Source organism: Coenobita brevimanus, chromosome 58 (assembly GCF_032717465.1).
Source record: "Coenobita brevimanus isolate Jiangsu-jjx chromosome 58, ASM3271746v2, whole genome shotgun sequence".
Taxonomy (NCBI): Eukaryota; Metazoa; Arthropoda; class Malacostraca; order Decapoda; family Coenobitidae; genus Coenobita; species Coenobita brevimanus.
In genome coordinates, this window is record NC_137011.1 from 19,357,780 (window position 1) to 19,378,664 (window position 20,885).

Genomic DNA, 20,885 nt, shown 5'->3' on the forward strand with positions numbered 1-20,885 from the left:
TGAAAGTAAATGAGAATAACAGTAAAGTGATGAAGTGTACGAGGTTGGTAGATGGTTGGGGGATGAATATAGTTTTGAATGGTGAGTTGCTTGAGGAGGTAGAGTGTTTTAATTATATATTGTCACATGTTGCTGTGGATGGAAGAATAGATGCAGAAGTGAAGTTTACAATGAATGAAGTAGGAAAGGTGCTGGGAGGAATGAAAAAAGTGTTTAGATGTCGTTCGCTTAGAATTGATGTAAAGAGAAGGCTGTACGAGGGTGTTGTGGTACAGACTGCGTTATATGGGGCTGAAACATGGAATATGGGTGTAGCAGAGAGGAAAAGTTTGAATGTAATGGAGATGAGGCGTCTGAGGAGTATGTGTGGAGTGACGGCATGGATCGAGTGAGAAATGATGAAGTGCGAAGGAGAACTGAAGTTGTTCGGAAGATGGCTGATAGAGTTGAGTAGAGGGTGTTGCGATGGTTTGGGCATATGGAGAGAAAGGATAATAAGCAATTGGTGAAAAAGATAACTAGATCTGATGTGAGAGGTGTAAAGCTGAGAGGGAGACCACTAGGATGGATGGACAGTGTAAAGAGAGCACTGGATGTGGGAGGGATGTCTGTTGAGCAAGGAAGAGTGGCTGTGCGTGACAGAAATAAATGTAGAAAAATTGTGAATGAATAAATGATGACGCAGCCCTGAGGGGATATTCTCCCCCATTTGGACTGATCAGCTAGTCAGGTCAGGTGCGGGTAAGGGTATGGGTCTGTTATGATGTGGCAGGGGTAAAGCAGCTCTGCTGTCAGGCCTTGCTGCGGATGTCACTGATTGCACTGTGCTGTTGACCCTTGTGCAGTGTGGTGCGGTGAGGATCTGTCCCTTCTCCTCTTTGGGGCTAATATGCGAATGAATGTGTTTGAACTGGTGAGTAAATGGGGAGTTTGTCATCCTGTCTCGGCTACCTCCCTTTCCTTGGGTAAAGAAGCCTTGGTATATATATATATATATATATATATATATATATATATATATATATATATATAGAGAGATAGAGAGAGAGAGAGAGAGAGAGAGAGAGAGAGAGAGATAGTATATGTGGATGGATGAATGGATGCGCCAAAAAAAAACATTTTATTTTTACAGTGCCTACCCCCTCAAATTGTTCCATTATAGAAGAAAAGTAACAAAACAAAATTTGGCTCCGAATGAGCATATATAAAGGAATGCTCAGGAAGTTCGAAGTTTGGCAATAATGATAATGTAATGTTAAGTGAAAAAATAATTTTTTTATTTGACTTGAGGAACATAAGAATTAGAAAGAAGCATCGGTTGCACCTGGGGTGGTCCTGTAAGGGCCTGCCCCCTATTTTTCACCAGCCACCTTTGTATTTCTGAGATAGGCTATGTGTATAAGATTGGACTATTTTAGCTCGTTTTTTACTATTTTTAGGTTGCAAATTCAAATTTTTATTTCTCCCCAGTTCGAAAATTCTTGGTGCCGCCCATGGAGGAGACGATGAACAAAAAAAATAATGTTGTCATTATAACCCTTTACACAAGTTTCCCTGCAATTGTGGATTTTTTTGTGCCTGGGAATTGCTTCCTATGGTCATGGACCACTTGAAGGAGGATCTGGTGTTGCTCTGGGTCCTTCATCAAGAGTCCATTGTTTTCTTGGACCAAAGCAGCTGCCCTTTCAGCGGTATAGTTGACCTCACGTAACTCCAGAACAACCGATAGGGCCTCCAAGAAGTGGTTGTTGTCATGCCAGGTTTCTGGATCATTGTTAAGGTACGAATCAGGAATTTGCAGGCACTTGAAGATACTCTTCTTTCTGAAGGAGATAAATCCCGAGAGGGTCTTCCCGGGCATCTCTGATGGGAGCATAGAGATTCTTTTCAGCATTTTCTCCTCTTCTTTCTCACGTCCCACTGCTTTGAAGCATGGTTCATTTCTTCACTATTTCCACACATGGGTAGAAGGACGCGAAGGCTACGTGTTGGTCACTCAAGTACCACAAGTGTCTGAGCAATTTTTTCAATGCCTCTTTAGCTAAGGGGATGGAAGACTTGTGGAGAATCTGTAACAAATTCAAGTCCGTCAAAAGAGTCTTAGTAGCGAGACGAGATTCGAACCAAGGTTTTGCATAGAAAAGGATTCTAAATATGCAGAACTATTTCAGGCCTCAAAGCTGGCTTGCAGAAAACTTGAATCCTGTATCTCGAAGCATGAAGATCATTAAGCTGTAGATGAGGCAAGCCAAGAATCGTGCACAGTGCAATCCTCCAGGTGTATGGAAGAGGGGTCCAATCAAAAACTTCACTCCAAGAAACTTAAGAAAAAGTTCCAACAATTCTTGATGATCATTGCGAAGTTGCAGGATGTTCAGGTGTTGTGAGAGGAATGTGATGAGTTCTTCCTTTTGCTCCTGGATGGCTACAAGAACATCTTCGTCCTCCACACCAGCCTTGAAGTCTGTGAAGATGATATGGGTCCTATATTCCAAGAACCTCTTGAAGATCTGAATGTCAGGACCATTTGATAGGCCTATCATGGTTATGAAGGCATCTTGCAGTAAGATCTCGAAGATGTTATGCCGGCAAGCAAAGAAGAGAAGGTCCCAACCAACGGCTCTTGAGAACAGGTACCAGGCTTCACTAAGGAGGCTGATGTTGCTGGTTGTTGTGTTGAAGCTGAGTGCCTTCACACAGTCCACGATATTCCAGTCGTTCACTGCTTCCAGCAACTTGTTGGCAATGGTCTTTCCTTGACTATGAGGAAGTGATGGCATAGCTGGCAGCTGCTCAACTCCTGATCGGGTCACTATGATTGGAAGTTGATCTAATTTCTCAGTCTCTGTAAGATCTTCCATCAGATACATGTCAATATGAAGTGTTAGGGGCTTCTCCAAATGAACTGTTCTTTCAGATCTCGGGCACATTGTTCTCGAAACATCTTTTAATGTCTTTGAATCGAGGAGCAGCTCACACTCTGCTCAGTGACGTCGTGCCCAGTTGCGTGGAGAACACTTGCGATTGTATGAACTTTCCAGTCACTCACCTTCATTCTATCCATCGCCGCCAACAAATGAGGGGTGAAGATTTTCTTCTTCCTTATCAGTAGAAACATGCCCATCCGACAGCACCGAGTGGATAGACGTCACTGTTGGTATCTTCAGTACTTGCAGATGAGGACATTTTGAGAATGACATCCCAGCAGTACCTGAATTTCTCCTTTTTGCATTTTTTCTTATTTACAGTTGCTGCCTCTCTCTCTGCCTTTTCTTTGTCCTTCTGCATTATCACACTGTCCAACCCAGACATACTGTACAGCCAGGATGATCAGGTTCCCTCTGAGGTTGAAGGAGCTTACGACCTGGTCCATTCTCAATCCATCCCTCAGAGGTCTGATGAGGCAGTGGTTGAAACAGTGGAGAGGTGGCCTGCAGGCCTAACGGACCCCGGGTCAAATCCCTGCTAGGACAGGGAACATTTTATGGATTTGAATTAAATAAAATCAGACTTTACTGATCTACCACATGACCTCCTGACACCTCGTAAAAATACCCCCGTTAATGCCAATACACCTGTCCTGAATGAGACAATCGTAGCTTACATTCAATATGGATGGTGGGTGTTAGCGTCGCAGTGGTGACATGTGATGTAGGAGGACTACTGGGCTTTGGGGATATGCCCTTGGGATAGACTCTGAAGCCTTTGCCCAGAAGTTGGACACATTAAAAAAAAAAATCAAAAAGGTCTTCCAGTTCTGCCACAAACGTTTGCCCTTTCTTCAGCTGAATTTCACTTCAACAACACCTGTTCTTCTTTAGGCTCTCCCACACTTCTTTCTATCTCTCAAGCTGGATAACTGCATGCTGATGTTGATGAATTGGTATCCCAGCATTGACCAATGTGACTTTCAACTCAGACGGCGTCCTGGGCTGCTTCATTCTTGGTCATCTCGAGGTCTTTCAAGACGAACAAGTAGTGGCGGAAGGAATCACCTTCGGAGGGAAGCTTCGGCCCTCCAACATATTGGGCACTGCTCTTTAGCAGATATAATTCACTCTTTTCCTGCGTAGTAGTCATGCTTCACCTGCAGTAGAGATAAAGCTATATTTTGTACAGTTTATGACAAGGAGGGCTTTGAGTATACCCTAAAAAAGAGACATCATACTGAAATTTTCAGTAGATTTTTAAAAACCCAATATCAGTTCGAATCAGCGGGTGAGAGCGCCAAGCTCTTGGAAAAATCTCTCTCTCTCTCTCTCTCTCTCTCTCTCTCTCTCTCTCTGTAGGGTTGGACTAGGCACTGAAAATCATCGCTCGCCATAGAGCCAAAACCGCCACCTTACTCATCAATACTAAGCGCGCATGCACAGGGATGGTTGCATTGACGTTCTGGGGAAATTGTAATTCGGCGGATCACTCAAATCATCTCTAAGGGTGTTGCCCGCCTTCATAGTAACAAAAGTTTTAAAAATGTATATTCTTCAACCATCATGTTCACACAAACAATATGTGGTAGGTTGTTTCCCCTGTCAAAGTATATTTGTTGCTAATTCCTACTCTTTTACAACTCGATTTTGTGAAACTTGGGTCCTCGAACTGCTATTCCCTAGAGAGTTCTAATATCGAATCAAACTTGAAGTATGCTAAGTCATAGGCCTGTGATTCCAACGATGTTTTTCATATATTTGTCCAAAAATACTTGCCTTACTCTCAGAACAACGCACGTTCATAGAATGATATGTATTTCAACATACCGTTAACCAAACATGAACGATAGTGGGGTAATTCTTTAGCAGTTCTTAAATAAAAGTCGACCTATTTCATGTCACGTGTTTTTATACCGTGGCCAGAGCACTCAGACTGTGTGCTTGCATATTACTGACGCGAAGCCTAACTGCAAAATATACAGAGCAAATCACTGATGAACGTGCGTTAAGAAATTCCCGAGGCAATTATAAATACGGTTTTCTGTCAGCTCTGGTCGGCCTCTGGCTTAATTTTACACTTACAATACTATATCAGTGTGTTGCCAAGTACTGTGTAATTTATAGGTGTTCTGGCTTCTAGTCTACAATTAAATTTACTACTGTATAATCTACTCTTTTTACTATAACTCGGCCTGAAACTACCATCTCTCCCTTATCACTGCATAGATGAAACAATGTTTTTACACTAGAATATGGTTTTAGTCATGAACAAGTGCTTTGCAAGTGATCTTTCTATCTATCTATTGCCAAACGCCTTAATCCCGTAAAGGGTGGCCTGAAACAAATCGCCTCCATTTCGCCCTTTCCCCCGCCATTTCACTGTCTTGCTCCTAGCTCACACACCCCTCTCTCATATACCTCTCCACTCCATCCCTCCATTTCATCCTTGACCTCCCCCTCCCTCCCCCCCTCCACCTCATTCACAGTCTCCTCGTCAGTCTCTCACTCTCCATCCTCTTCATATGGCCAAACCACCTCAGTGTATTAATTTTCTCCTAACGCTTCTTATCAGATCCACATTCGCACTATGCTAGAGATATAAAGCTTTAATGCTGTCTTTTTCTGCCACTGAGCTACGTGAAATAAGCAGTAACGGACAAAAACTTGGGACAAGATAGAATTAACCAACTACAGTTAATTTATGTTAGAAGATGATTACGCTAATTATTCTACAGTAAAGAATGCCTAACATGTATGATATTCACTCCGATTTATAAACACTTATTAGAGCAACAAAGAAGAGAGGAGTTAGATTAGCGCAAAAGAATTAAGGAAAACATTAATTTTAACTATGTACCGAAGAAAAAGTATTTTTCACACACACACACACACACACACACACACACACACACACACACACACACACACACACACACACACACACACACACACACACACACACACACACACACACACACACACACACACACATTGCAGTTGCAAAACCATCAAACTGAAAACAGTAAATGGTTGCATTTCATAATATCTACATTAATTTTGCTACTACGTCTCTAATGACCAAATTTGTGGCTCAAGCTTTACCTTCAATTGCATTACCATCATGGTGACCTAACAATCTAGTGTTTGCTAATATTTCCAAAACTTGAGGTACAGATATGAAGCTACCCTAAATGCTTGCTCGTAAGAGGTGCCCCTGTGAATGAGGACGGTGACTGGGTTATCGACCAGGTCCTGGAGTGTCTGCAAGGGCTGAGGGATGTATCTGACAGCAAACTGTGACATGAGGTTCCCGGCGTAACTCCGTGTAAGCACCAAAGTCATCAGCATCCAGACCCCCAATATCACACGCTCCCACCACCACCAACCCTCAAAACTATTCATTTCTGTTAAGACAAAAAGAAAGAAAGAAAAGAAAAAAAGAAAGAATGAAAAGAAATACTTTTTTTGTGTATGTCGAAAAGATACCATAATAAAGTCACCGAAAACTTTCTCAGTTCTGTTAAAGATAATATTTTTCTAGAGAACCCACCGAGGACTTGACTCTAGAATAAATACACTCGAAAGAAATAATCGGCATCCCCAACAAAAAGTCACAAGCCAGTGAACTTTCAATCTTTAGGTGAAACAAACTCCTAAATAAGGTAAGAGTGATGGCGAGATCACAGTGAGATCATGAGAAAGTTAGTGGAAGCTGACAGACATCAGGTTCTTGGCTTTTGTCTGCGGAGGGATTCTCTGCCTATTGCTTTCGTCAGTAAAGAGGCTATTCTCTTAGAGAGGGAAATCTCTGACAGGTAAGGGTTAAATACTCGTACAGCAAAAGTGAGAATCTCTAACCTTGCTGCAGCAGCACCCGGATCAAGCTGTCGGTGTATGTGAGGAACCCACTTCCTGTATTGGCAGGAAGACAGAATGGTAACAGTGCCATGACAGCCAGCACCCCTACCAGTGATGCCAGGATGGACCCCCACACTAAGGGGGTTATGGGCAGCAAGAAACCCCAAATATCAATCTCAGGACTCCCACGAGCCGAAAAAATTTGTAAGAAAATGATGGCTGCGGGGTGAGTGAAGCTGACTGCAGTGTTTCGTTCTGGTGTCATTGTAAATAATCCAAGACTTATATCCACATCCTAAAACGAAATAGGTATGAATTTACGTTACTTCAGTGAAAGATAAAGGGAACAAAATTTACCTATGTATTCACTTCAATAAATGTTCTATAAATATGTTTGAGTGGTGTACGGTTTCAACCCAGCTACTGTAGTTCCATATTTCTGAACACATATATGCTATCACAAACTATTTAGCAATGGCTACAGCTGCCTTTAAAATTGAAGAATTCAAGGACATCTTATCATGAACAAGACAGCTTGCAGTTTCACTAATTATCCTGTCATGAAAGTTTTAGAACTGACCTGTTGATGCAACTGGCCAATCATGCCCGTCCAGGAGCCATCAGGGAGCAACATGCCCCAGTGATTGTCTGCTGGGGAGATATACTTGGTTCTGCAGGAGTTAAAAATACTGATACAGTAATGATACCCACGAAGAGCGTATCAGCAAACGTTATGTGGAGGGTGTCCAGGAACCTGACGTACTAGCTTCAAGAGGTGAGTTTAAGGATGAATTGAGTAAAAATGTTATGTCAACATGGATCCATCTCTCAAAGGATATCGAACTACAGTTAATGATAACCTGATGGGTGAATTATGACGGACAATAATTTCGGCCAAATGGCCATCAGTAAATTTTGCACTCTAATGGCTGAAAATGGAACTCATGTTGATATAGCATTCTTAAGCTCAAAATTAAGCTAAGAATCATCTAAAGTTAGTACACTAGTCCTGGGACACCCAGCAAAATGTTCTGGGAACGGTAAAAGTAAAGGAGGAGGAAGGAAAAGCGAGGTGCTTAACAACGGTATCCATCTCCATAATTTACTCTTAGAGACTGATGTGACTTATTCAACTACCTCTCTCCGATGCAAAGCTACCACATCATCCAGGTTATCACAGTTACCTCCCATAGGTGCATCCCTAGGTCCTCAGTTTATTTATCAACACACAAAACGTGACGCCAGCTGCCCACATCAGGATTTTAATTCTGGTTCTAATAGACCGTTAGCTACACGGATACCTTTAATGTTCCAGGAAGTCCGCAATGAATTTATTACGAAATATTACTTTATCATACAGGATTAGGAAAAGAGCAATACATTATTGTCATTATTAAATACAAGGGACAGACAGAAAACCGTATACATACGAGAAATTCATATCTTCAGCGATTGTCTCCATAAGAATATTTTCTGGGTTAAGAACCATTATTTTTGTCTCCCCTGGTGCATCTGGGTCGTCCATTTGTGTTTGTTCATCCGTAGGCAGGATCACTCGTCCTACAGACAGGCGAGGCCTGTGAGGAAACCTGAAGACAAGCAAGGAGGGAAACAAATTATAACAGTAATAAGAAAGTAGTATTAGAAATAATGTAAGAATAGGGTATTGATATAAATATCAGTCTATTTTCAAAGTCATCGTTGCAGTAAATATTCAGAAAATTTACACATTTTCTACAAAACTTGAAGATCTGCAAGTAAGATCTCAAAAATACTTTGAACAGATACCCTAATTATTTTATGAGAATGTTAGTACCTTCAAATTATAATGAAATAATAATGACCTTACTTACATTGCAAACTTATCAGCGTAAAATGTAACTGCAGAACGAATTTTTAATCCTTTATCAGGCGACCAGTAGGCTACAGACACTGGTTTTGCGTCTGGAGGAGTGAAGGGTGGGAATATGTATACTGTACACTGCCCCTGAGAATTGGCACGTGTCAATTTTGTACATTTCTTATCTTACTTAAAAGAGGGTGACGTTATTATTCCATGTGACGCACATTTTCTGAATAATAAATTGAAAAGAGGCATGAATTAGAAAGCCCTGCTTTTATGGTGTCACTTACCGGTACTTTAATAGGAGTAAAATATACTCGCATATTGATTTAAGCATTACATTTTTTCATTTCTCTGAACTTCATTCTCATTATTAACTTAAAATGTATCGGAAGTCACTTGGCTATATTTAATATATTCAGTAATTTAAAAAAAAAAAAAAAAGTCACGCCAGTTGAATAACTTACCATTACTTTAAATTCTGGGATACTATTTTAACAATGATCAGTTATATCAGTTATGACATTTAAATATTCCCCTCCTCCTAAATCGCTTGAAGAAACTTACACTGTTGTGACAGGAATAACATTTTAAAGACATTTACATGATCAGGTGTGAGTTTCTTCAGTCATTACAAGTTTTTTTTATGGTGATTTTAGTGCACTGTTATTCGTTTCAAAATCAACTAATGTTATATAAGATAAGCGGTAAACAATAAAAAAGTCAGTACTCACTGTTAAGCCTGACCTTCCAGCTGGATAATAAGTGAGGGTGATCAACATCGAGTTGGTTATAGCAAGTGTCTTCCGTATGTCCTGGAGGTGCTGGAGTGGCAGACGGGTGACGATAAGGAGTCTCGTCGACCATTGCAGAAGGCGGACTTTGAGAGACAATTCGGCGAAGGCAGCCAGGAAGGCTGGGTCGTCGCTCACCATCACCACTGATGTGAACTGTGACACCTGTTGCAGCTGGGAACGAAAACATGATAAAACACTATTCAGTTTTAATTTACTGACCTTTCTGAGTCGGCAGTAACGTGGGAGTAACCTAAGGGTTTAAGCAGTAACGTGAGAGTGACCCACCTTGCGAGCCTGGTCTACAACTCCAGAGAACTGGGCCTGCGTCATATTAGTGTCCTGGTCGTCACCCACCAACTCAAACACCGCAACACCCCATGGTGCTGCAACATCACCGACATTACCTATCTGGAAATGTATCAGAGCCCTCTGAATTGATTAAAAACAAAGATCTTGCACACACACACACACACACACACACACACACACACACACACACACACACACACACACACACACACACACACACACACACACACACACACACACACACACACACACACACACACACACACACACACACACACACACACACACAAACTAGATTATTTCTAATGCTCCTTCTTGACCTGATTAGTCTGTTTTGAAAGAACAATTATGTTGCTTTGAAATCTCTGTGCTCATTTTATCAGCGAGTTACTCATAAATCCTCAAGTCATCATAAGAAGACATAAGATAATTATACCGGTACCAGTTGTTTCTCTGCCAGTTATAGGCACATGGCTCAAGTAATCTGTAGCAATTAATGTAAAAAGAAAATACTGCAAATTATGGCAGCAAAACTTGTATACATCCTACTGCTGCCATCATAATGTGGAGAGAACAGGTTTGTGTAAGAACGAACTCACATAATATTTCCCGCGTTGACACTGTTCACATTTAATCCTCATTAATTTTTTGAAGACTTGTAGCACGTAGTAACCTCTGAAACCCGCAGTTTGCAAAACAGTTAGGACACATCACACTGTTTGGGAAACATCTTTTTACTGGTTTGTTGAAAAACATTATTCCTTTTATTGTCTGTGACCTTCTTTATGCAAAGAAGAAGGAATTAAATGCCATAGATCCGCAAGATTGTTCATTCCAAGAAAAATATAAAAACAAAATAAGAGACAGCCAAATTCAAGATCTTTTCATTTCGAGATGCCTGGATGCACTACATTTAAAAGACTGGAAATCAGAGGCAGTAGGAAATACAAACAGAGGAAGACAGTTCCAGAGATGACCTGTTACATACATGAAGGACTGGGATTAACGATTAACTGTTGCCTTAGAGACCTGGACAAAAAATGGATGAGAGTTGGCTGCTAGATGGATGCTATGCACCTGCTGTACTGGTGGAGGGGTACAAGCAGACAGTTCAGAGAAGCAGTGACCATTGAAGTGGTGACAGAATTCAGGTAAAGGTGCATCTGCCTGGCATAGAGGCAGAGGTTGAAGGGAGACAGTAAGAGGAGGAAAGTTAATGAAACAAAAAGTCTTTGACTTCACCTTGTTCAGAAGAGCTGTATGTAGGGAGCCTCCCCACACATGAGAGTTGTACTCTACAAAGTCAACAACTGTGCAGGGGAAAACAAGGAACTGAGTCAGCTTAGCACAGTTAATCTCCTGTAAGCAGGTTTTACAAGTGAATGAAAACCCAAGTATTGCATGTTCAATGAGGATGTAGAATTGAGTTGGATTATGTTAAAAATTAGAGGATACGCCTGTGGAAGATTTTGGTAGGTTGAAAAAATGAAAGAACCGAGTTTTAGATGCATTGAAAACAACAAGATTATTTTTACCCCAGTCACAGATACAAGCGAAGTCAGACATTAGGTGCGCCATAGCCTCATCCCTTGTTTGTTGAAGTAACTGCTGAGGTGGACGCTATGAGAAACAGATGAAAAGGTGAAGGATGCAGTCATCATCATAGGAGTGGATAGGATAAGATAAACTGCTTAGAAAGTCATTAATGAATTGAAGGAAGAAATAAGGTGATAGGACATAACCCTGATGAACACCACTATTGATAACTGTAGGAGAAGAGCAGTGGCCTTCTACAACAGCAGCTATACAAAAACCAGAAAGGAAGCTGCAGATGAAGGCATACATAGAAGGACAGAAACCGTAAGAGGGCAGTTTGGAAGTTAATGATTTATGCTAGACTCGATCGAAAGCCTCTGAGATGTCAAGTGCAATGGCAAAGATTTCGCCGAAGTCCTGAAAGGAGGATGAGCTGGAGTCCGAAAAAATGGTGAGATCGCCGGTGCAGCATCCCCGGTGGAACTCACCCTTTTTATATTAAATGTGCATTAATATTTTTGTCAAAAATCGATGAATTAATCCAAACACATAGAAATGCAAGATATTAAAACAATGTGGGCAGTATTTAGAGGGCTGGGAATGGTCACCCTTCTTTGGGAAAGGATGAATGAGAGCAAACTTCCAACAAGAAGGAAAGATGCAAGTTGACAGACAAAAGCGAAAGAGTTTACCTTGGCAAAGTGTAAGCACAGAGGCACAGTTCTTGAGGACAACAGGTGGGACCCTATCAGGCCCGTATGCCTTGTAGTACAGAGGCCAGTGATGGCAGAAAGTACAACTGAAGAAATTTTGTCAGTCGTGATGAAGTCACAGGGGAGCAATGATGGAGGAACAGAACTGGATTCATCTAAAGTGGAATTGGAGAAGAAAGTCTCATCAAAGAGTTATGCTTTCTCAAAGTAGAAAAGAGGAGGGAAGGATGTTGAAGTAATCCTGTTTCAAAGGTTTTTGGCAGGGTGCCAGAAGGAACAGGGTAGTCTAAGAGTGCATAGCTTTTAGTACAAGTATAATGAATTTTAGCAGAATGAAGAGCAGACTTAGCAAGGCTGCGGGCAGTGACATAAAACAGATGAGATGCAAGGGTGGATTGGTTCCAGTATCTTTTGTACGTTTTCTTCCTATAGTGGACAGCACTAGAACAAGTGCGGTTAAACCAATATTTTTTTTGTTTTTTTGCATTAGTCACAGGCTAAGAGAAAGGAATGTATGCTTCCATGTCCAAGAGAATAACCACCGTAATGTGCGAGGCACACACAAATGGCTCCCGGCCATGGAAGCACTAATAATTCCAAGGAAAATCAAAGAAGTACTGCATAAGGGCAGTCCAATATGCATCTCCAAAGTTAAAAAGCTGCTGCCTCGTGGGAGGGTCCATAGGCCTTCCTGGAACGATAGGACAGGTTACGGTGATAAGGTTGCCATCAGAGAAGCCCAACAGTGAGAAAGGATTAATAGCGTAAGCAGAAGGATTAGCTGTAAGGGAGAGGTCGAATATGTTGGAAGTCTCTCCATGGTGGTCAAGGATACGGGTAGGGTGCTGCCCAAGCTGTTCTAGGTCATTAAGGATAGAAAAGATGTAGGCCTGCTTACCAGGTGGATCACTATAAGGCTAGATGTGCCGAAGATGGTGGTAAACATTAAAATCTTCTGATAAAAAGATTTCAAATAATTGAGAAATTGATGTGCTCCATCGTAGAAGTAAGATAGTCAAAGATTTTTTCGGTCAGTAGAATTAGCGATAAGTACACAGCACAAATATAGTTAGTTAGGGAATGACAGGATAGCCAAAGCCTGAGAGTAGATAATTCAGAAGATTCAAGTTCAGGAACATGAGACCAAGATATGTTGTTGGGTTCATATACATAACAGCCACCTTTGGCTTTGAAGTGAGTATATGGAAAGTAGGAGGATACAGAGAAGGGTTTACAATCAGGTACTTCTGATAGCTGAGTCTCCTTGTGGATGAGTAGGTGAGGTTTAGAGGAAGAGAGGCGGTGTTTAGCAGAGATAAAGTTAGAGAAAAGACCACGAATATTGCAGAAACAACAATTATAGGGTGTCAGACAGTAGTTTCATGCATCTCCTTGGCCGTCACCTGGAGTAGGATGGATGCTGGGGGCTTTTATGACCCCCCCTCCCCCATGGGACTTGGAGGTTGAGATGTCACTTTTTCTGAATTTAGAATAGGAAATGTAGTGTGTGATCTCCATGTACTCGTAGTTTGGTGTTGACAGTGGAAGTTATATAGGAGAGTATGCAGGCTTACTCTCTGTGTTAATTAGACACTAAATTGTCGAGCTTAGGGGTTGAATGAACACTTGAACCATTCATATTTATACTTATACTCTGTGTAGATATAGTCAAAGGAGAGTGGATTGTCACTTGAAATCTTTCTGTAGGACTTCTCTTAAATCAGTGCCCAGCCTCTAGCTGAACAAATTAGTTTCATAATGAAATGAGCTGCTTAGAATGGCAACTCCATTTACTGAGAAGCACTGTGCTCCTACGCAACATTGTCCATTGTGATAAAAGAAAAAAAAAAAAACTTGCCGTACCTTACAGTGAACTTAATGATCAGTTCTAAGTGACATCATGTAAAGATTTCGCTGTCAGCTGTGAGAAGAACGTAGTAATAGAATGTATACAGCACACATTTCTACTACGATATAGGTGTTTATACATTGTGATCCCGTGATACTGTGATTATGTTCTATCACTATCAAAGAATTCTTCTTTCACTGATTGACCATCCTTCAAACCTGCATGATAATACTAGTGTCACACCAACACCTGATGTCATATTACACTGCACGGTGTAATCAAAGATGCCACCTTAACAGATTATGGATAATTTATGTGGTTCAAATGGTGTTTCGGATGTTTAACTAAATAATCATAACTGTAACCAATCCAGCCGAATATGTAGTACATGATGAAATGTTTTTAAAGTGGAAAGGCAGTAATAAATGAAAAGTTTTATTACTTACCAATGTGCTTCTGTCCCTGACGACAAGAAGGAAATGTTCCTGTTGCAATAATGCACCAACGACAGCGTTCAGCGCCTCCATAGTTCGTGAGCTATTGCTCATTCCTTCAATTAAAACATTTATATTCCATTAGTTTTCTTAGTTTATTCCTGCTAACATATGATGCGTTATTTCATTATTTCAAGTCTTTGGAACCCAATAATACGTCGTTTTCTACTTACTTGGGGCAATGTTTTTTCTCGCATCAACCAGGATGAAATTTTCAGTGATTACCAACCACAGTAATAATACTGATTTCTCCATCTGGTTGAAATCAGTGCTGCTGTAATAATGTATATAAAAAAGGTGTCAGTAACTAAATAGAAATCTTTTCAAATACGCTCCAGGACTCTCGGTCCACCATTAAATTTTAAGACAAAAACTACATTAATTTCTGAGAGACATACTAGTAGTTTTTTTTTATACCTCTCACGTGGCTTATTTAGTTTACTGTCAAATGATAGTAGGCTGCTGAAGGTAGCTTTTCCCAGTCAGTTGGACTGTTACCATTATCAAGAAAACAGTGACAGATATAAGTTAATGTGATGATGATTCCTTAAAGCAGTAGGTAGGCATATACATAACAGGTTCAGTGCCTATGATAGCGCAATGAATATAAAATTGAAATACTACATTAGAATCAAATTGCGCGTAATTCGAATCCAAAAACACGGTTTAGTTTCAGCATATTTCCTTCCAATGTACTGTATTTATATTCTCTCCCTGACCTAAGTTTCATTATCTTATACAGTAGTATGATGTGATGAGAAAGTATTAACAGTGCATTCTGCAGCTCCTGCTTTTCAAAGATTTCAAAGAGTTTATGTCTTTAATGTCTAGACCTACTCAATTGCTCCCATGAGTGAATTTAATGAAATCCCTGATTCTGGAAATAATGTTTCAAAAAAAAAAAAAAATCTCAATGAATAATATTTTTTTATTAATAAATATAGTACTACGACAAATAAATACATATACATTCTTTTTTTACATTTCTGTATGTGCACAGTCTAATGTAGAAACTACTAAGTGACCTTGACACAATGCAGTATGTTATTTTAGAAATAGCAGTGTATTGTTATTAAGGGGGATTTGCCAGTTAGGTAGTCTCGTACCTTCGAGACGTTTCTGGTACCGTAAGTTTCGGTACGAGTCGTCAGAGTTGCCAGTTTCCCTGGTGTTTGTGAGTGTAGTTATTTCGTAAGTTAAACATTCACTTATTTTTGTGCCCTTTTTCTTTATAATGTTTCATTTAAGTAATTGCATATTAAATTTTGTTAATTAAGTTCGTATGGTTAATGATTTAGAGTGTTATGTAATGTAAGACAACTCTAGCATGTTCTGATGTCTCATAGTTGGTAACTGTTGTTGCTAGGAGCTGATGCAAGACAATATGTCCTAGAATGTTGGAGAAGTGGACGTTTCTAGAACAATGCAAGCTTATATAAGGATGGGGAAGAGCTTAGTTAGTCAGTTTGGAGTTTAGTCGGGTTTCAGGTCAGTTTGTGTGAAGTGCAGTCGGTTTTGGTGAAGGTTGTATATTTTTGGTACTTGTGAAAACAGTGGCAAACAGTGACGGGTTATTGAAGTTTGTATATCAATGGAACTTGAGAAGACAGTGAAGTGTATTAAGTGTAATTACTGTCAGTGAAAATTATTTTCAGAACTTGTGTAATAAGTAAAGTGTTAGCAAGCATTAAGTGTACTAACTGTGAAGTGTTGTTTAACATTGTGTAACTGCAATCAGCAAAGTGTGTATAGCTCCAGTGCCTGTGAGAACAATGAAGTTGAAAAGCATTAAGTGGAATTATTTGGAAAATAAAGACCGTGAACTTTAAGGAGCCAGTGTTTATTTTTGCCTCAGCTGATCTTGTGTACTGCACACCTAAAGGCTGACCATAAGAAGAACAACTCACTGGGCAACGTCCTTCCTGTACTGTACTACTGCTGTTGGAGCCTGTGGCAGTGTGGGGACTGGGATGTAACACTGGTGTCAGGAGTGGGATTATTATTTAAGGCTGCAGTGAGTCTAACCTTCGACATGGAAGAAGAAGGTGTGAAAACAAGATCTCCAGCTGGGCAGGAGGACGAGGTGCCTTTTGGCGGCAATTTTGGAGCTAATACAAGTACAAATTCGACAACACGGAAAACTGTTACAGACCATAATTGAAGAAAAGAAAAAGCTCAGAAATGAAATTAAAGAACAACTACATTCACTGAATGAAACAGAGAAAGAACTCAAAGAACTATTAGAGGCACAACGTGAAGAACAAAAAGAACGATATGAGCAACTTCAAGAGGCATCAGAGGAGCAACAGGGGGAATTACAACTGACCATGCAAGGACAGCCAGATGCATTAATTGGGGAAAACAAGGAAGAACAGCAACAGCTTAACCCCTTAACAGCGGGGCGTCACTTTCGTGACGCTTGGGAGCAAGGGATCATACCGCGGGGCGTCGCTTTTGTGATTCTGTGTTATTTTGAATTCACCCGGGCTTCCAAGTGGGGGCTTGTATCATCTATCAGTACTGCCAATGTCCAACACTAGTCAGCACTCCTAATCTCATCTGTACTCCCATCCATTGTTGACAATTTAGCCATTTCTCCCCGTTCTTGACTCCCCTCCATTACCCTATCCTCTCGCCTGCACGGCCGTGCTACGCTAAGTAAATCTTCCCTGGAATTTTTCACTGATTTCATCCATTGAAATAAGCCCTATGCCCTATTCTTATACCAAATAATATATACAAGAAAGAAATAAGGTAAGTGAGAGTGCCATACACCTGGAATTGGCTAATTATCACCTGACAACACCTCACGTGCACTCGTTCGCTAATTTTCGCTGTTTTTTCCCCTTGAAATATGCCATATAATCTATTTTCGTAATAAATATACATATAAAGAGGGAAGGGAGAAGCCTAAGTGATATTTACATTCACCTGGAACTACCTAATTTATAATGTATTGTCTAGATTTCCTGCCAATCATTTCAGTGAAATACATAGCTGTTTCAAGAGCTACGTTGGTAGTACTGAATATCCCCTCAGTAGGCCTCTACCCGGGCCGGCCCTCCTTTATCAGTTCTCTCTCATCTTCCGAAGAGGAGGTACGGCTCATCCTCTTGCTGACTTCAGGGCCTTTTTCACCCCCATGCAAAGGGCCCTGTGACCTTTATCCCCTACTAAACCTCGTGTGGAAAGAGGTAAAGGGCTGACAATTGATAAAAGAGTGACTATGATCTTTCTATTGAGTAAAACAGTGCAAGTGGAATTGTAAATAATGTGTAAACAGCAAGTGAAAGTAATGAATGTAAATATACGTGAACAATGGAAAATAGTTTTATAAGTTACTTCAAGTGACAGTGCATAACAGTGTAAATAAAATAGAAATGTAAATAACGTAAATAGAATAGAGAACGTAAATAGAAATGTAAATGAGTAGTATTATAAGAATACGAGTATATACCCTAGAAGTAATGAAAGTGAAAGTTTCACTATAGCATGTCTGAATACTATGAGTTATGAGAGTGAAGATGAAAGTGACATTCACTCTCAATGCTAGTATACAGGACGAGAAAGTGAATGCTACGTATTTTACTGAAAGAAATTGAATCCCTAAAGTGACAATAAACTAATACTACTGAAGGAAACTTATGGATAAAGACTGTAGATATATATAAGTGTTATATAGTAATAGAAATATAAAATGTGAGGGGTTTTATGAAAAATAAATGACAGAGTACCAAGAGCGAACTAGCGCAAGTACGGCGGTCAGACGCGCTCATAATTTTCATTGTTTTCACAGTGGTTTTTTTGGGGGGAGTATGGATCCCAAACGACTTGAAAATCATAGAGTAGTGTTTATAGTGTTAATATCTGGCTGTGGTAATCATATTACGGGTTGTCGGGAAGTGTAAAGTGGAGACTTCGTTACCCAACTTTAGAGGTCTCCACAAGTCCTACGGTAACGACGAAGGCTCAACAAACATTCCAGGAGAAAGCTGAAGGTATGTGCCATAAGCATATGTAATTTTAATATTCGAGGACTAATAACTGATTTTTGGCAAATACTTTTTGAGAGTCTGTCGGAGCCCAAATAACCCCGCGGCACACACAAAACATCGGTAAACATGCCCGCGGTGTAGGGGTTAAGGAGGAAGTAGATGCTGAGCTAGAGCAGCAGAAGTATGAGGTAAGCAATAATGTGACAGAGTGTAAACAGCATGTAGATGAACAATTGAAGACAGTTAATAAAGAAATAGTGACAAAGTGCAAACAGCATGTGGAAAACCAGCTGAAGATTAGTGAGGGAATAGTGGTGGAGTGCAGACAGCATGTAGACGACCAGTTGAAGTCAATTAGTGAGGAAATACTGACGGAGTGCAGACGGCATGTAGATAACCAGTTGAAGCATGTAGTCAATCATAAGAAGGTAATTAGTGAGAAAATTGAGGCTGTAGAGAAATATTGCACTGCTGAGCCATAGGTTAGTGTACAGGGAGTGTATGAAGGGAGTGGACAGTGTATGGTGAATCTTGATGGATCCCGGGCATCTGAAGATGGCATTACAGGGCTGAATAATCAGAATGCAGAAGTTGTAAGTCCTCGACTTAATTATGATGCCCCAGTTTTTACGCCCCAAACTAGTGAAGTGCATGGCTATAATGGGGATCCAGTTGGGAAGAAACGTCAAGAAAGTGATGGTGGTGTATTTTGGGAAGCTTACCGTGCACAGTTTGAGTTACTTGCGGATCAGAATGGTTGGGTTGATAAGAGGAAGGGTGCAGAAGACCCACCACTGAAGAAATGCAAGAGAACCTTGATGAATAGTGTGCGAGAAGACAGGACAGATGACATGCAGCATAGTAGGAATGGGAATCATAGCAAGAAATGCAGCTGTACTGCAATGACAGGGCCAGCATCAGATGAAGACCTGCAGAGGATGCAGATGGAGGATGCAGATTTACAGCCAGTGCTAGAGTGGCTGCAGCAGAGTACAGTGCAACCATGTTGGGAAGAAGTTTCCAGGTTGAGCCCTGCGACCAAGAGCTACTGGAGTCAGTGGGACCTTCTTCGCTTGAGCAACGGACTACTTGAGCGTCAGTGGGAGACAGCTGATGGCCTCAATAGTATTGGCAACTGGTGGTTCCGAAGAAGATGAGGTCAGAGATCTTGGATGAGTCCCATAACAAGATCACTAGTGGGCACCTGGGAGTGAAGAAAACTTTAAGCCTGCTGTGACAGATTTTTCTACTGGATTGGCATGCGTCAGGATGTTGAAGAGTGGTGTCGGGCCTGTGATGTGTGTTGTGCCAAGAAGGGACCCAAGAAACGTGGTTGCGCCCCTCTTCAGCTGTACCAAGTGGGTGCACTGATGGAAAGAGTCACGATAGACATTGCTGGACCTTTGCCATTCACTGAGAGAGGAAACCGGTATATATGTGTCGCCATGGACTACTTCACAAAGTGGCCAGAAGCCTATGCCATCCCCAATCAAGAGGCTGCGACTGTTGCTCAGGTGTTAATTAATCACTTTTTCTGTCGTTTTGGGATGCCACAAGAGCTACATTCAGACCAGGGTAGAAACTTTGAGTCTGCTGTGTTCCGTGAGTGCTACAAGTTATTGGGGATCAAGAAGACCAGGACGACCACCCTAAGGCCACAGTCAGATGGGATGGTGGAGAAATTCAACTGGACCCTGGGGCAAGAACTGGCCAAGTACTGCATTGATTGACAAACAGACTGGGACCAGAAATTACCTGCTTTGCTGATGGCATATCGGTCTGCATCCCACGAGTCTACTGGCTACACTCCTGCAAAACTGATGTTGGGCCACAAGTTACATTTACCTGTCGACTTGTTAATGGAAAGACCACCTGGTGAAGAGCTGCCTACAGACACCACCAGGTATGCGAAGCACCTTCAGGAAAAGCTGACTGAGGTACATCATCAAGTGCGAGGAGCCCTCAGGTTTTCAGGAACAGTGATGAAGTGCAAGTATGATGCCAAGGCAAGTGAAGTGAGCTTCAAGGATGGTGACCAAGTCTGGTTATACAATCCTCAGCGTAAGAAGGGACAGTCACCAAAGTTGCAGAGCCCATGGGACGGGCCTTACACTGAGTTGGACCGCCTATCGGACGTAACATATCAGATTCGTGGAGGTAGGAAGTCTCGCCCAAAGATGGTACACGTGAATCGTCTGTGGCAGTACCATGGGCCAGGACAGTACAGCTGGGATGTCTCTGAGGATATTGTGCTCACCCACAGCCGAGGATGTTGAGGACCAAGGAGCTGAATTGCAAGAAGATGGTGACAGTTTCCCCAGGGAAGAAGTGAATCAAGAAGAGGACCAAGACCTTCCTGGAGGAGTGGACTATGTGGAGGAACAAGGACATCATCGGAAGCGGCATAGAAGAAGACCTGATAAGTTTAAGCATTATTTTGTGTATAGTTAGATGTTTCATTAGAATTAGGGTTTATGTTTATGTTTGTGTATACTGTGTAGTTTTGTCGGCACGACAAAGAACTAGGGAGGGGGTAGTGTTATGAAGGGGGATTTGCCAGT

The 20,885-nt window shown here is 41.2% G+C and overlaps 1 protein-coding gene across 1 annotated transcript in view; it reads right to left on the reverse strand.

The window, feature by feature from the left end:
* The window catches only part of LOC145402670 (glutamate receptor ionotropic, delta-1-like), a 245,307-nt gene extending 236,994 nt beyond the window's left edge, over positions 1 to 8,313 (reverse strand). Inside the window, exon 1 of the mRNA XM_080274651.1 lies at positions 8,219 to 8,313. Coding sequence (XP_080130777.1) covers positions 8,219 to 8,313 — 95 coding nt within the window. The remainder of the gene's footprint in view (positions 1 to 8,218) is intronic.
* Between the last annotated feature and the right edge of the window lie 12,572 nt (positions 8,314 to 20,885).